At 38.9% G+C, this 16,784-nt stretch overlaps 2 protein-coding genes across 4 annotated transcripts in view; both read left to right on the top strand.

Moving 5' to 3' along the window:
• The first annotated feature begins 9 nt into the window (after positions 1-9).
• Positions 10-16,784, top strand: part of HSPA14 (heat shock protein family A (Hsp70) member 14) — a 33,107-nt gene continuing 16,332 nt past the window's right edge. The window contains exons 1-9 of one of the 2 annotated variants that reach the window (XM_043965887.1): positions 10-166; positions 1,405-1,485; positions 1,562-1,644; positions 10,300-10,348; positions 10,483-10,588; positions 11,170-11,260; positions 12,176-12,280; positions 14,083-14,244; positions 15,966-16,121. In XM_043965887.1, the coding sequence (XP_043821822.1) occupies positions 110-166; positions 1,405-1,485; positions 1,562-1,644; positions 10,300-10,348; positions 10,483-10,588; positions 11,170-11,260; positions 12,176-12,280; positions 14,083-14,244; positions 15,966-16,121 (890 nt within the window). In that variant the 5' untranslated portion in view covers positions 10-109. Of the gene's footprint in view, positions 167-1,404; positions 1,486-1,561; positions 1,647-10,295; positions 10,349-10,482; positions 10,589-11,169; positions 11,261-12,175; positions 12,281-14,082; positions 14,245-15,965; positions 16,122-16,784 lie in introns of both variants that reach the window. The other variant, XM_043965886.1, reaches the window with a different exon arrangement.
• LOC122727934 (zinc finger and SCAN domain containing 29) lies at positions 644-8,461 on the top strand. Of its 2 annotated transcripts, none has more exons than XM_043965889.1 (5): positions 644-753; positions 1,405-1,485; positions 1,562-1,644; positions 3,493-4,213; positions 4,745-8,461. In XM_043965889.1, the coding sequence occupies exons 4-5, from the start codon at positions 3,499-3,501 to the stop codon at positions 5,266-5,268; spliced, it is 1,239 nt and encodes a 412-aa protein (XP_043821824.1). In that variant the 5' UTR covers positions 644-753; positions 1,405-1,485; positions 1,562-1,644; positions 3,493-3,498; the 3' UTR covers positions 5,269-8,461. The 2 variants fall into 2 exon arrangements, with proteins under 2 accessions (XP_043821824.1, XP_043821823.1); XM_043965888.1 differs by having other exon boundaries at positions 3,493-4,219.

The raw sequence follows: 16,784 nt of genomic DNA, 5'->3' as shown, positions 1-16,784 counted from the left end.
GGTGGGCGGAAGGGAGGGGGAAGTGTGTGGTTACCGCGGTGCTTGATGGGGCTGCTCTGAGACCGGTAGCGGCCGCCGTTGTGAGAGCAGCCCGTGCCGCCGCAGCCTCATGGCGGCCATCGGAGTCCACCTGGGCTGCACATCTGCTTGTGTGGCCGTCTATAAGGTAAGGGAGGACGGCGGCGGCTCAGAGAGAACCGGCTTGCATTACTCTCCCCAGACTCGGGGGTCGATCCCTTCCTTTGGCTACCTGGAGGGCCAGGCTGGCGGTAATGTCGCCCAGGGTCGCGTTCCTGCGGCGGCGAAAGCCGAAGGACGCCTCGGACCGGTGCCAGACTCTCGACTTTCCAACCCTCCCCTTCCGTCTTCACACCTCACCTTCAATCTTCTCAAATCCCTCCCCATTCCCTCTCCCCCACTGCCCCCTCCCAATCCCCATCCCCCCATCTCAGGCCGATCTCTGCGGGGGGGGCAGACGCGCCTGGCGCCAAGGAGGGTCGCGGGACGGTGACGAGAGGTGTGGAGTGACGTCACGATAGCATGCTCCTGACGTGGACCCTTGGCCCCAGCGTCGGGGGATGGGGGGAAGCGGAGTAGAGCCTGAGGGTGTTCTGGGGTCAGAACTCGGGGGTTCCGGGGCTTCTTCAAACTCCTGCGGGAGGGAGCGAGGGAGGGAAGGGCGGGGTAGCCTCGGCCTGCGACCTAGAACTGTTGCATTCTGTGCGAGAGGTTTGGCTGTGGAGGGGAGCGTGGGTGAGTATGGCTTCGTACTTGGGCTGTTTAATATGGAAGATTTCCCGAGTCCTAAGTAGGGAAAGCGGCATTGGGGGGCGGGGGCGGGAGGGGGGGATCGGGCCCTTCTGTCAGTTCCTTCGCGAAGAGAGATGAACAGGGTTTTTGTTTTTTCTTGCTACTAGTTCTATTCTTTCTGAAAATAGGCTCTATCAGGGCAGGAAGAAAAAAAGAAAGCTCCCATAGGGTTTGTATTACTTAATCCGGAGAAGAGAAGGTGTGTGGGTGTGGGGGCGGAGAGGAGAGAGGGTGACTTAATAATGATCTTTAAGTGTTGTAAGGAAGGTTGTTATTACACATAGGATGCATTAACCAATTATTGCCTGTGCAGAGGACACCAAAAAGAAATGGGTGGATTCAGCATAGAGGGCGTCTTCTACTTAAGGAAGGGCAAACGCTGTGTAACTCTGTTAAATGAATAATGGTAATACATTGCTTAAGTTTAAAATATTTATATAGCACCAAGATGTCCCCTTGTATAAGGCCAAGTTGTGTAAATAATATCTGACTATCCATGTAAAAGTAATAATCACAACATTGTAAACTCACATAATCATTATATGTCACTTAAAATTACTGTTTCCTTTTCTCCCTCCCCCATCTCTTCCTTAGGATGGCAGAGCACATGTGGTTGCTAATGATGCAGGTGACAGAGTCACACCAGCTGTGGTTGCTTATTCAGAAAATGAAGAGGTAATAGTCCCTTCAGACTTCTTTACTTTGCAGTAATCAAAAATTAGATACGTTTTAATTTATGGCTCTTTTGCAGGTTGTTGGTTTGGCAGCAAAACAAAGTAGAATAAGAAATATTTCAAATACAGTTATGAAAGTAAAGCAGATCCTTGGCAGAAGGTAAGGAACTCAGTCTTAACTGAAATAATGCATTTTGGTCAGGAAGAGAGGTTTGTAATCAAATTGTGATGTGAAAATTAGTAACTGGAATTACCTTACTGCATTCATAATGGGACGTTTACTTGCTTTAATTTATGATTTAGGTCTTTCTAACTTTATGACTTGTCACCCACTAACATTTCCATTGCACACTGGCTCTGGGGATGTAGTAGTAAGCAAATATTTCTGTATTATTTCAGTGGAGATAATACAAACTTTTGCCATTTTTGAGTTAGATGTTTAGGAGAAATGGACTGATGACAAAACTTAAGATAATTTGGAAGAAACTTGGAGAAATTTATTGTAGTATAGTTGAATTTTTCCAAAAAACAGTGATGATGTTTGGTGACAGCGTTTATAGATGTCAGTCTTCTATTACAGTGCCTTTGTGTAGTTTCTTCTCTAGAGTAACTTTTCCTGTTTGTCTCTTAACGTGCAAATTTAATCATTGTAGAAACAACTTAATTAATGTCTTAAATAAGAATCAAGTTAATCATCCACTGCTCTAACTTTAATTAAAAGATTAAAGAGACTTGCTTTCCCAGACTTCTGTCTCCTGAAATTATAGATTACAATAATAATTAAAGGTTTTATGTCCTTGTAATAATAATACTTTACATAGCGCTTTAAAATTTTCACAACACTTTTCCACATCTTTTAAAAAATTTTTCATACCAGCTCTGAGTTTGATAGAGTGATTATTAACCCATTTTACAGATGAGGAAACTGAGGCACAGAAGGATTCTAATTTGCCTAATGTCACACAGTGGAATAACTAGAATTTAGAGATCTTCTGACTTTAACTACAACCTTGTTACATGGTGCTAGATGGAGAATTTTGAATAGAAATTAATTTATCATTCTGAACTTGGGCTCATAAATGAATTAATTTTAAGACTCATTCCCTATGTAGATGCAGGAATCTTAATCAAAATGATCATTTATCTGTCTTGGTTAAATTGAACTCATGTTATTTTTTCTTCTTAGGCTGTCTCTACACCAGCCAAAACCAAAATATAGGGGTTTGGGGGGAGTAGGGCACAACATTGTGACAGCTACACTCCCACACTACCCTTTTTCAGTGTAAATTGAAAAATTCAGTTTATTGAAAACAAAACAGTAGTTTTCAGATCCTAAATACCACCCCCAAGTCAGGCAAGTATAGACAGGTTCATTGGTTTGAAGCATTTTAAGGACCCAACAGGATAAGGGGGAAGCCAACAGCCAGAATGGTAGATGACCAGCTTCTGTCATATCTTTTCCAGTTTCAGAAAGGTTTGTAAAAACTCTGCTCGCAAAGGTAACTTAGTACTTTTCTAGTCACCTAAAGAAACGCTTCTAAGTAACAGTGCAAATCAGGTAGCCTTCTCATCATGGCTCCCTCCTGGTACTTTGGGGTCACTGTAGCAAGGTTAGTAGAATCTGTGTCCCTCAGGGCACACTGCCAACAACATGTTAAGCACATGGGCTGTCAGGGCTTCTCCAGAGTTGGCTGCCTCACTCTCCAGGCCCTCTTTTCTACAAGTTCCCTTTCTACCAAACAGAATCTTTACAGACATAGTTATAGTCACCAGGTCTTGGCCTTGGAAGCAACCCAACCTTCTGTGGAGGAGTCAGCCCTCAAGTTGCCAAGCCCACAGAGTGCTTTATTGGCCTCCCAACATCCATCCCAGGTTTACTCCCAAAGCCAGGCTTACTCAGCCTTGGCCCCATGCCTATCAATGAACCACTCACAAGTAGCACCATCTAACTTGATGCCAAAGTCTTCCTTACACCCTCCCTGTAACTCATGCCCATCTGGCCTTCTAGCCAGACATGCGGTCCTTGGACCTGGTTCCACAGCAATTAGTCCCGAGAAGGAGGAAGCAACTGGCTCCAGGAAATATACTGAGACCACACAGAGCTTCCCCCAAGTCTTCATTGTTGCAACTTGATGCTCAGGAGCCTTCACCAGTTTCCCATTCCACAATGGCCACTGCAAATAGCAGTGCGGGCATCCGCTGGTCCAGACAGGAGACACGTACTCTTCTGGCCATACTCGGTGAGGCAGAGTATATTCAGCGCCTCCAGACTGTCCACCATAATGCAGATGTCTATCAGGCTGTGTCCAAACGAATGCATCAGGAAGGTTTCCGCCGCACAGAACGTCAGTGCCGCTCCAAGTTTAAAGTTTTGAAGGCTTTATATTTAAAGGCTTATGTTGCCCATGCCACCAGTATGGGTGACCCTCCACACTGCCCATTTTATGATACACTGGATCAGCTTCTCCGAAATCAGGTAGTGACTGACCCAGATAATTTAATGGAGGATGCTGTCTGGACCAAGCAATGTGATCAGAACTTAGTAGCTTCTGACCTCCCAGGGGAAGAGGGAAACAGCAACTTGAAGGCAAAGAGGAATCAGGCAGCAGATCATCAGACTATCTTGAGAGCAGCTAAGGAATCAGATGAGAATTGTCACCTAAGTGTGGGAATCGGTAACCAGCTGCCTGAAACCGGTGACCTTGAGGATTCCTGGGATGAAGCCTCAGGTGCAGGTAACTCCCAAGAGTGAGAAAATATTGGGGTCCTATAATGCCATGGTCTTGGGCACCCATGCATGATTGGGAAGTGGGGTCCTGCCAGTGGTCTTCTGCAAGCCTAGTGAATCATTGGTTTGGGAATGAGTGGGTATATGAACCGTTGGCTTCAAAAGGCCATGCATATGGGTCGTCCTCACAGGTTGGGTCTCTCAACCCTGAAAGATGAAAGTTCTATGTCAGTTCAAAGTTGTGATAGCCTGATTTCTTTAGATAACTGTAAAGGATTTGTAGTTTTGAATTCACCGTTTGGATAGGTAAGAGGAGGGGGTCATGAGGGTTGGGGAAAGATTGTAGAGGCATGGCTGCTTTATTCTCTGAGCTCCAAAAGTCAGGGGCTGAGTTCCTTCCCTAACCCAAGTGAAAAGGGCTCCTTCCAGGAGCTCTCATAGTCAGCTCTGTGTGGCTATTTTCTGCTGCTGGCTTCAAAGCTTTCGCTTAGCAGGAAAGTCCACTTTGCAACACTGTTGCTTTGTTTTGCAGGCTGCTCTCAAGCGATCCCCAGCTACAGCAGCTCCCACAGCCTTTACAGAGGTGCAGTTGCTCCCTGTCATAGCAGCACTGTGACCAGAGTGGGTGTGTCCTGTGAGCCGGGTCCCTGCGCCAGCACCAGCCGCAACACCCTTGGTATAGCCTCCACACAACAGCCCCAAGCCTCTTCCTCTAGAATCCATCTTCTTTCTGGTGGGGATGGGACTTTCACCAACCAACCACCTCCAAGGTGGGCACGGCGTAGAAGGCGTTCAGTGGCCAGGACCATTGCTGCTGAGTTGGCAGAAAACAGGAGACTGGCCCGAGAACTTTCCAAGCGTGAGGAAGAAAAACTGGACAGGCTGATTGCTATTGGTGAGGAGGCCAGTGCCCAGCAAGACACGGCCAATGAGCTCCGCAGGGATGCTGTAATCGCAGTCAGACGTTTGGCTACAGCAGTAGAAGAAGCAACTGGTGCTTTTCAGCTAGGACTGGAAAAATTGCTTCAGAAGTTAATCTCGAGCACCAAAAGTTAGGGGCTTGTTGTAAGAAAGTGATTCCTAAATTAGTAGTAGTAACATCTGCTTTCTAATGGTTGCCCTCAATGTTCCCTGACATCCTTTCTTGCGCAACTGGCCCTCAGAAAGAGGGAAGATGAACCATAAATTTGTGGAGCAACAGGAATGCATAATACAGGCCAGTTCCCTGAAGCCCATTACTGGTTAATGGAGGACTCCAGAAATATGTGGGCCAGCATGGTATTTAGAGAAGGTCTGGGGCTGGGAATCAGGCAATTACTAGTCCTGCTTCTGCCACTGACTTCCTGTGTGTCCCCAAGTTCTTAGGCAATTCACATCATCTCCCTGTGCATCAGTATCCTGATGTGTACAAAGGGGAATAATAATACCTGTCGTACCTACCTCACAGGGTTGTTGTGAGGCTCAAATGGATAGTAGATGTGAAAGCATTTAGAAAAGTATACTGTGTAAATGTAAGGTATTATTAATAAATGTGACCTTGGCTGAGGTAAGCCTGGGATGATGAGGCACGTTAGATTGCCAGGTATAAAAATGGGGTTATTTCCAGTAACCTCATTCTTTGAGCCCTGCACCTACCACTTGTTTTTTGTTGTTGTTGTGTTTTTTTTTTTTAATTCTACTTGACTGCTATATAGAGAGTGATTCCTGTTTTTTCTAATCCCTCTACAATCATACAACTAATATGGTTGCAAAGAATATGTACCTTTTTGAATACACTTTTCACTGCTATTAACTATATCACATCTTGACATGTCATACCAACTATAGCAACCAGATTTGCTCCTTCCCCACCACCACCTTTTTTTTTTTTTTTCCATTCATCTAGTTCCTATTGCACCACTAAGGGGGGGGATAAAATTAATGACTGACAGGGAACTGCAATAGTGTGATGTCATATTTCCATATTGATGAATGATTCTATGGTGAAATGAAATACTGAATGTTATATAAAATTTTAAATGTAAGTAAATACCTTGCATTTCATATTATGTAGTTCCTTTACTTTATGTGCATAAGTATATATTAGTAATTATCCTAATTTGGTTTGTTACCATCTGAGCTTTTTAGAAACAAATGACTTGAATTGTTAGTTTCCCTGCTCTGCTTCAAGCTGATTTCATTTTTCTAGGTTAGTAGCTTTTCTGTCTAGTGTGTGTTAGAGGGGCATGCCTTGGAAAACTTCCCATCTAGGGAACCTGTTAAAATCATACTTTCTCCAGTGTTGGTTTACCTAGTTGAATGGCCAATAATGAGAGCAAAGCATAATATCTCCTGCACCCTTTAGGAATAGAGTGGATGGAGACTGTGGAACAGATCACTGTTCTTTTGAAGCACAGACCCTAAAGCAAACCTTTTTGTCCTTGTTTATAAATCATTTCTCTGTAATACTTAATAGACCTCAAATTTATATTTAGTGTTCTTCATTTACAGGAGACCAAAAGATTGTAAAAACAAAACAAAAAAACCAACAATATTTTGGGGTGATGTGCCTATATCTCTAAATTTATTTTCTAAAAGGAAACCATTGTCTTTGATCCGAAAACTCAGCTAGAGGTTTTACATTTTGGGAAGTAATGTAGGAGATTATTTTGTTTCTTTTTCTTTTCAAGGAGATGGGAGGGAGGAGGAGGAGGTGGTGATGTATAACGAGAGACTTTTTAAATTGATGAGGCTTTTCAGAATTTTAATTGTCTGTTGGAGGGGGTAGGGAACATCTTTTTTTTTTTTTTTTAACCTGTGGCTTGTTTCTGCCTGAAAACTAGGGGGCATAATAGAGGACAGGGACTGTCCAAACCACCCCAAAGACAAAATGAGAACATTTAGTGCAAGTTCAGCACTTTGGAGAGATGCTAGACATGCGGGCTACTATGATAAATGTGATCTAATGAGTAATGAAGGTGGGAGGAAAGCTGGTATAGCGGAAAGAGCTCTAGAGTAGGAGCCAGGTGACTTCAGCTCTATTCTTGGCTCTTCTCATTATGGAGCTTTGTCCCCTTGGATGCTTAACCTTCCTGTATCTTCTTCATCTACAAAATGTCAGAGTTGAACTTGAAAATTTCTAAAAGATTCTTTCCAGCTCTCAAAAGTGATGATTCGAATGTAAACAAAAATTAATGAAATTTTTGCTTTTGCAGTAAATAAGTAATACATATTTGAAAAATTGTTTTAAATTACTTTTAAAGGGCAGTGAAGCAATGTTTAATTTAATATTTACTAAGGCACTGATCTCTTAAATTCCACATAAAACATCAAAGATACCATCCATGCTTTCAAAGAATGTATTAAGGTGGTGAATTATTCATTTTTAGACCACTCTTAAAAATTCTTTTTGAGAACCCTCATGTGGAGGTATATAAATCTAAAGAAACCAAGATTAAGTAGGCTTCCCTGGAAGAGATTGCTTGTTATAAAGAGCTCAGCCTTTGGCATGCTAAGCTGTTGGTAGTGAAACAGGGCTATCGGTGAGACAAATAAGAACATGGGTGGAGGTTTGGAACTGCTACTATGAGAAATGCTATCATGGATACGCTGTTGGCCAAGCAGACAAAGTTAGCCAGGTGGTGTTAAGGTAAAAGGTATAGGTCTCAGGAGTACTTTTACTAGAGTGGACAGAATAAAGAGTATGTTTTGAAAGTTACTGAAGGAGTGAAGAGAAAAATATGCAGATAATCAGGAAAGAATAGTATCTTAAATGGTAAAGGGTGTGACCAGGAGTCAGGTTTTTACCTGGGTCCTAGTCCCATCTTACTACATAATTGTAGGCATGTCATTTCACCACTCAGTGCCTGAGGGTCCTCATCTGTGAAAGGGGGATAAATAATAATAACTGTCCTACCTCACAGGGCTGTTGTGAGGATCATATGAAATAATGAATTTGAAAGCGCTTTGAACAGTTAAAGCACTATATAACTGTAAAGGATTGGTGAAATTGGAGACCCATAGCACATCAGTGGTGGTGTATGCCAAGCCTCTGGGCAATGACTATATGTGTAGGCAAAGCCTATGGAGAGGGAGGAAGAGAATCCTCTCCATCCATTAAAGGTTGGGGGAGATGGGCCAGAACTGACTTCCTTTCTGCCTTCCAGAAACCATGATGTGCATGAGGTGCTCTTTGTACCAACCCCCATAGTCTGTTTTTTTCTGTTTAATAACTGAATCCTGATGTGAACAAATAAAGTTTTTACTTGTATACGGTTGTGGCCAATCCACTGCTTCCTTAGATATTCATAATCATGTCTTTATCCTCTCCATCCCTGCCTTCTTTGTCACTTACCTTTCCATGTGTATCCACAAGAGGTATTTATACTTTCTCCAAAAGTCAGGTGAGATAGGTGAGTTCCTCATATGGTTGTTGAGAAACAAGGGAAGTTGTTACTTATAAATTATATGGAAATACTGTCCTTCCTAGTTATAATATTACTTGTTTGAATGATAGTTGGCCATTTTTTTATGTCACAATCATCAGATTTGAATATAGATCACCTCTGTTGACTAAAGCTTTTCAGCCCCATGCTATGTGTGTGCCTTAAGCACAAAAATTTAAATTCTAGTGACTTCATTTTTCAAGGTTCAAGACTTACTTATGTCAGTTGGATATCTTGATTACAACTGAAAATATTTACTGATCCAGGATCCCTTCTTAGGACTAAGAAAGAAGTTTAACTACATTGTCTTTTACTGACAGGCTTTGATGACTAAGGAAAGTAAGGAACTTGAGATGGTCCAGCAATTCCTGTTGGCAATAGCAATAAAAACAGGACCCTAATTAGTGAATTCACCATGTCCTACCCTGCTGCCTCTCTCTGACAAACACTTCTTATGCATAACAAACATTCAGAATTTCTCTCAATCTCTGCCTTCATATTTTGCTTATTGAGCATCGCTAAACTTAAGTGGGAGCCAATTCAGATATGCAACTTTAGTTTTAAAAGATTTTTTTGGTATTCTATATGATAGGCATGTTTAGTAGAGAAGGGCCTGAAAGAGAAAGGATAGAGAAAACTTGAGAAAATGAGAATAGAGGAAATCAGAAAACAGTTAAGGTTTGAAATGCTTTAGTTAAATTTTTCCGGGGGTGGGTTATATCACTAGTTTTTGAAATAGTCATTTGTTCTTTGGCAGTTGAATCATTTCATCTCTAGCTGCTTTGATCAGTCCTTTAGCCTTTACTTTTTTAAAAAAATAAATAATCATAGTAATCACCTCACAGACTGACCTCTGGGCTGCAGAGGTATCTCTTAGGATACTAGTTTCTGCCTGAGGACTAGGATATATGCATTCTACCTTCAGAAGTGAAGAAAATGCTTTCAGATGTTTCACTGGTCTCATTGCTCCCCAATGTTTTCATTGTATCAAGCTGAAAAGAAGTATTGAGTGCCTACTTCCTATAGGGCATTTTACTCCTGCCCATCTTTTTCTCTGACTTGTGTTTGCTTCTCTCTTTTTTCCTCATCATGTATTTGCCTGCATTCTTCGGTCTGCCATCCTGTCACATTTTCTACATAGGTACAGGTATATAGGTTTGTTGCTTCTATCTCATAATTTGGGGGTTCTTTTTGCAATGTTCAGACATTGAAGTAAGTATTGTGGTAGATTAATGTAGGTTTCATAGCCTGGGCTGCAACCATAGATTCTCTAGCCTTCTTTATCCATCTTGATTTTATGGTTTGGGACCATGGGATCACAGGTAAAAACTTATAGAAAGTCATCAATGGGATAAAAATTTACTCCCCCCACTATAAATTCCACTTTTGGTAGCATAGTCAGAACAGGAAGTAAATATAATATTAAACTAAATAATATGTATACTTTTTTTTAAAGTATTGCTATAATAACCATTGTTAAATATAGCATGTCTTTTTTAACCCTGCCTAATCTTATTTCATATAAATTAGAGAATGTTGAATTAGTATCTTAATGTATTTTCATGATTACAGTTCAGTGATACTGGGGGAAATCAAATTATAATTTTTAGTCTCTTTTGATAATTTGGACTTTAATACATAGCACTTTTTTTTACATTGACAGCCCTGATGACCCACTGGTGCAGAAATACATCACAGAAAGTAAATGTCCTGTGAGTATAATCCTGTTATTCCCAGAGCACAAGATAATTTGATGGTCATCCATCACATATAACTTTAAGAATGTACGTTTTTGTATAGAAAAATTATTTTATTATTTAACTTAATTATGCTTCTTTCTTTGTAGGTCATTGAAAAAAATGGAAAATTCCAATATGAAATAGATACTGGAGAAGAAACCAAGCTTGTTAACCCAGAAGATGTTGTAAAACTGATATTTAGTAAAATGAAAGGTATTGAATAGAGTCCATAATATAGGCGTTTCTCAATTGATCTTTTGAAGTGGGCTTCAATTGGCAGAAAGAAAAGCATTTTTGAGCTGTGTGAGATGGTAGCATAGTTGAAAAATCATTGGACTAGGTTGAATACTATTGGAACCATTCAACCATTGGAATAGGTGACCCCATTTCTGTTCTTGGCTCGACCACAAAATATCTGGGTGATCTTGGACAAGCTGTTTCATGTCCTTGATCCTCTGTGAAAGATCTTTTCCAGCTCAAATGTTATTCTTTGATGAGTTGGGGAGTTAAAACTGCATTCCTGATGCCTAAACAATGGTGAAACATTCATTTTACTTGTTTGGAACCCAGATCTCTTAAAGTAGATTCATCTTCAGAATGGCTGGCACCAAAGGCCCATCATCTGGAAAGCTGGGGAAGAAAATTAGTAGGCTAGGGAGATAACATAGGAATTGCAAAAAGGGAGTTGTCAAAGAAGCATTTGACACCACAGATATCTGGTGTTACTATTCACTTTTTTTTTTTTTAACCAGTGCAATATAGCTTTAAAAATGCGTATGTGTGTGTTTTAACAGAAACTGCACAGTCTGCCTTGGGCTCAGATGTCAGTGATGTAGTTATTACTGTTCCATTTGATTTTGGAGAAAACCAAAAGAATGCTCTTGGGTAAGTAGGAAATGAGGTATTTTCTTTGGGGGTTAATTAAAGGAGTTTAAAAAAACTCTTGGGATTAAATTTTTAAAACTTCACATAGCTAAAAGTAAAATCAGATTTAAATCTAATGTCATTAGGATCATTAGTGACCCTTATTCTCTAATTTTAGTGAGATGTCAACAGAAGATAAAATTAGACATGGTTCTTTCTTAATTGGTTTGATTGATGCCACTCTTTTTTAACTACTATCTTGTTTTGGTTCTTTATAAATAACATTTAGATTTCATTTCATGCTTTAAAAAAATTATGGAAATATACAATTTCAGAGTGCTTTTGCATCACTTTTTAACCCATGTTAAGTTCTAGATCTATAAAATAAGGTTGCATTTAGTTTTAGCTAAATGTAATCAGAGATTACACATAGTTCTGTAGGAATAGAGTTTCAGTTATGCACTTCAATATCTGCCAAAGCCTGAAAAGGCAAATATTTACTAATGCTACTTTTTCTTTTAATTTTCAGTCTTCTAAATTATTGACAAGATTTGGTATTAAAATTGTTTTGATTCCAATTAAAAATGTACAAAGTTAGGCATTTTGGAAATTCTTTTTTCATTTTCAGGAGAACAAACGTAACTTCCCTTTAAAGTAGATTGTGGAGCATACCATTTTAAGCAGAGAAAAAATTATTTTCATGTGGCAACATCTGTGTTTCATGTACTTTTGCATGTCACTGCTAAAGACTGGTATAAATCCATTTTAGAGCAATCTTTAAAGTATCAGATTGCAATTTACTGAGTTACTTTTCATTTTTATGTCTTGTTTGTGAAATATTAGGAAAATCACACAAAATCTTTAGTATTCTTAGAAATGTTACAGTTGAATAGTTTCTAAGTGACATTAAATACAGTGAAAGCACATTGTTCACAGGGAAGCAGCTGGGGCAGCTGGATTTAATGTTTTGCGATTAATTCATGAACCATCTGCAGCTCTCCTTGCTTATGGAATTGGACAAGATTCTCCCACGGGGAAAAGGTAAAAAACTGTATTAAAGTTGTAAATATTCACTGAGAAAAATGTTCACTTACTGGCAATTGTATCTAAAGCCATTGTCACTTAGTTGAGTAGTTCTCAGACTTTTAGGTCCTTTTGGTGAGAATTTTTTTAACAGAAGTAATCTCCATAATAAATAGGAACAGGAACATAAGAATGAGCATCAGCAGTCCTTGCTAATCTTATATTTCCCTTCTCTGGATCTCCCAATTCTGTACTGTTTTTGGGGGGGTTTTTTGTTTGTTTGGTTTTTTTTGAGGAAGAACTGGATATTTCAGGTATTGTCAAGCCTCTACTTGGTGCTCAAATCCTAATTCACTACCAATCACTCCACAGGTCACAGGCTGAGAAACAACAGTAGGCACTTTTGAATAAATTTGGCTTGATTCAAGATAAAGAAAAATCAGGATTGAACAAATGGAAGCTATTGACTTTATGAGAAACCAAGACACAGTAAAACAAATCCAAATGAATAAAAAAAAATAGAGGGCAATATGAAATATCTTATTGGAAAAACCGCTGGCCTGGAAAATAGATCCAGGAGAGATAATTTGAAAATCACTAGACTACCTGAAAACCATGACCAAAATAAAAGTTTAGAAAGCAAAACCAGGGGCAGCTAGGTGGTGCAGTAGATAAAGCACCCACCCTGGATTCAGGAGGACCCGAGGTCAAGTCCGGCCCCAGACACTTGACACTTAATAGCTGTGTGACCCAGGGCATGTCATTTAACCCTCATTCCCTCCTACTCACCCCCCAGCCCCCTACCACACCCCCCAAAAAAAAGAAAGGAAGAAAAATCAGTATGGGTTTTTGGACTTGTTCTGATGGTACAATATTTAAAAGTTTTTATGTTTATATTAGTTATTGAAAATAGTTTGGGTCTGACTTAGGCAACTATAAGCACATCTATTTCAGCTCTCTGAGTTGCCCAGATTCTTTTATCTCCCTCATATCTTACTAGAATATTATAAACTAAATATTAGTGTAAGTAAAACAGTTGGAGCTGTTTAGATAGCTCTAGATTAATATTGCTGCTGCTTCTTATTATTTTATCATTATTTTGTGGGGCAATGAGGGTTAAGTGACTTGTCCAGGGTCACACAGCTAGTAAGTGTCAAGTGTCTGAATCTGGATTTGAACTCAGGTCCTCCTGAATCCAGGGCTGGTGCTTTATCCACTGCACCACCTAGCTGCCCCAATATTGCATATTATTAATGGTGGGTAAGTGTGAGTGTGTGTGTGTGTGAGAGAGAGAGAGAGAGAACTATGGCACTAATTTGCTCTGAACCTTTTTAGTTATTTAGTTTCAAAGTTTTATTTATACTTTAGCAAACAATATGACGCCGTTATTGTAGTAGTGGGGTGTTTGTGGTACTTCCATTGATATTAACACTTTTTTTAAACCTCTGATACCGTTCCTATAGGGAGATTTTAGTGAGAAATTTTCTTTCCTAAAGCAGATAAGATTTCTAGATTTCATTTTACATTAACTTGCATTAACTTTTATCATTCTTAAGCTTAAACTGTTCAGAATTTTTCTTCATAATATAAAGTAGAAAGAGCACTGGACAAGGTAAATAAGACACAAAAGGCTTGGGTTTAGGTCTTGTTTTTGCCTCTATCCAGCTGTTTGATCCTAGACAACTCTATTAATCCAAGTTATTTAACCCATTAGAAACCTTATTTTGTAATGTCAATGATAGTAGCTATTCCAACTCTAAAATGCTATGATTCTTTGATAACTCGTGTTTCTTTTTAAAAATCTTTTTTTTTTTTTAAAGCAATGTCTTGGTCTATAAACTTGGAGGAACCTCTTTATCTATTAGTGTCATAGAAGTGAACAGTGGAATGTACCGTGTTCTTGCGACAAACACTGATGACAGGATAGGTGGTGTGTATTTTACAGAAGCCTTGGCCCAGTATTTAGCTTCAGAGTTTCAGAGGTGAGTTCTGAAACTGATAAATATTTGTATTCCTGTTTCTCTTAAAGTGTTATTATTTTAGCTATTTAAATTAGCTGATGGAAATTGCCATGCTTTAAGAGAGAAAGGGTTTTCTTAGTTCTTGAACCCTGAACAGATTCCAGAATTCTGAACTTTAGTGCTCACTGCCCTGCAGAACCTTCTCACTGTCCCCAAATAGTGGAAGAACTGACAGTCATACTACACACCTGTAGTCTAGACTTTTTATCCCCTTACAAAAAGATAATCATGGCATCTTATTCTCTGAGCTTGCCCCTTAAGTGGTATTTCAAAATGCTGCTCTCCGGTTTTGGACAGATCTCATTGTAATGGGCAAGAGTAAAAAAAAATTGGATTCTAACAAGCCCTGCAATATGCTAGATCATGTGACAACATTGTTGAAGGAATTGTATTTTGAATGTGCTAGGCTAATTTGATTTGATTTCATCAAATTATGTTAAATGAAAAAAATCCTTCAAAAAGCTTAGTATCTTTTCCATGAAGTAGAACTGAAGTGGAAAATGTTGTTTTGGTTTAGTGTTTCTGGTTTCTACTGTTGCTGTATTTCTGTTCCAGGCTCTCAATGGGGTTCAAGTAATAGGCCAAGTAATGAAGCAGTTAGCAAAACCCGACAGGGATAGTAAGAGTTGGAAGTGGGGCAACAGGATAGCACGGGGATCTCAGGTGTACAGTTAAAAGGCATAAATATAGGCATTAAAAACCAACCTTTCTGATGCTACCACTTTCAGCTCTTTTGTTAAATGATATCTTCCATACCAACAAGTCCACTCACCCCACCTGACCCCAATAAAAAGCCCCCTGGTGTACAAAAATAAAAGTGCTACTACTATTCAAAAATACCCCGAAGCCCTTGTTTTAAGCAAATAACAAATAACTCTCTGGTACTTTGTTCCAATTTAAGTATCATACAAATTTATGGAATCAATTTTATGCCCCATCTTACTTCATTATTTCATGGATCTGTTATTTTGTTAGTATAGGTACTCCCTTCATTGATGCAGATTGAAACCACTTTCCAGTCAAATAGGAGTTTTTCCCAAAACTAATGTGCTGCCTGAAGTAGTTGCTATTCACACATGGATCACTCATTGTTCTCTTTGGCAAGAAGATATATTTGATATAGTATACTATAACATGACATTTTCTTTTTGGACAAGTTATTTTAAAGAAGATAACCCTGTGCAGTTTATTGTTACTTGGCTTGGCTTCTCATAATACTGTGTCAGAAATCAACATGTCTTTGAGGCTGTATTAAAAATTGTAAAAGTAAAGGATCTAGGTTTCTAATTTTAGTTCAATGTCTTTGACCCAGTCATATAACTTTATTTAGCCTCTTTATCAGCAAAAATACCTGGTATCTACATGAAAATGGCCTTATGCGTATAGGAAAAAGATATCAGCATAATTTGGTTCAATAGTAAACAGTTCAAGGCACTAAATAAATTGGTTTTTTATTTGAATTAGAGATCTTCTTTTGGCATGTTTACAAAATAATTTGAAGAATCCAAAGTAATTAGAACCTGGAAAGTAAACGATGCTGATATATAGATAGAGATATAGACAATAGATATAGTAATCTAACTTTGTTATTTCCGTAGGGTTTACTCATTTTTTTTCTGTGAATTGTGAATCCTCACTGACCCAATGATTTTTAAGCTTCAGAGATTTCGTTTTGAATTTAGGTCCTTTAAACATGATGTAAGAGGAAATGCCCGAGCTATGATGAAATTAATGAACAGTGCAGATGTTGCAAAGCATTCTTTATCAACCTTGGGAAGTGCAAACTGTTTTGTTGACTCACTGTATGATGGTCTAGATTTTGATTGTAATGTGTCCAGGTAAGACTGAATAAAAAGGTAAATTCTTTCTATCATGTTGAATAATTGATTTTTACAAACTAAACTTATTTATTGAGTCATACCAAAAAGGACCATTTCTTTGTTTACTTTTGGGCAGTATTTTTGACATACTAAATACTATGCCTTTCCATTCCACAGCTGAAGATAATTTGTGAAAAAGTTCCCACATTTGGTTTGTTTAATTTGAAGAAGTAAGGTTCTTAATTTGAAGTTCTTAAAATCATGTAGACCATATCATTTTATATACAAAGTATCTCTAAGTAATTTTGCTCAATTTGACAGAGCCTGTAATGACTTACTGATAGTTAATAGTTATTAGACACTAGATTGATAATCCATAGTGATACTATTTAATTAGCCATCTGTCTGTGACATTATTGAACTTACTTCTTGATCATCCATAGTGGCATAAGGTTAGTGTCCATAAAATCACATATGATTTCTTTATCATTTGATATGAAATCAAGGAAGTGGTCAACAACTGATTGTTCTTTCATTGAAAGAATTTTTTCCCTTAGTGTTCACAGGAAGACTGTCCTCCCCCTTTAAGATAGCATGTAAGCAAAACTGCCTGTAAACAGAGAAATTTTCAACTCAGTCTAATTATCCTTTTCAAGCTGTGGATTTGATAATTGAATGAGT

Source organism: Dromiciops gliroides, chromosome 5 (assembly GCF_019393635.1).
Source record: "Dromiciops gliroides isolate mDroGli1 chromosome 5, mDroGli1.pri, whole genome shotgun sequence".
In the NCBI taxonomy this organism is placed as follows: Eukaryota; Metazoa; Chordata; class Mammalia; order Microbiotheria; family Microbiotheriidae; genus Dromiciops; species Dromiciops gliroides.
This window is presented reverse-complemented; position numbering and strand designations above follow the sequence as displayed.

Bases quoted from the DNA above. Each gene is read 5' to 3' on its own strand.
- LOC122727934 (XM_043965888.1), top strand. From the start codon at position 3,499: ATGCGGTCCTTGGACCTGGTTCCACAGCAATTAGTCCCGAGAAGGAGG. The intron at 4,220-4,744 runs GTAACTCCCAAG...TTTGTTTTGCAG, and splicing joins GGATGAAGCCTCAGGTGCAG to GCTGCTCTCAAGCGATCCCC.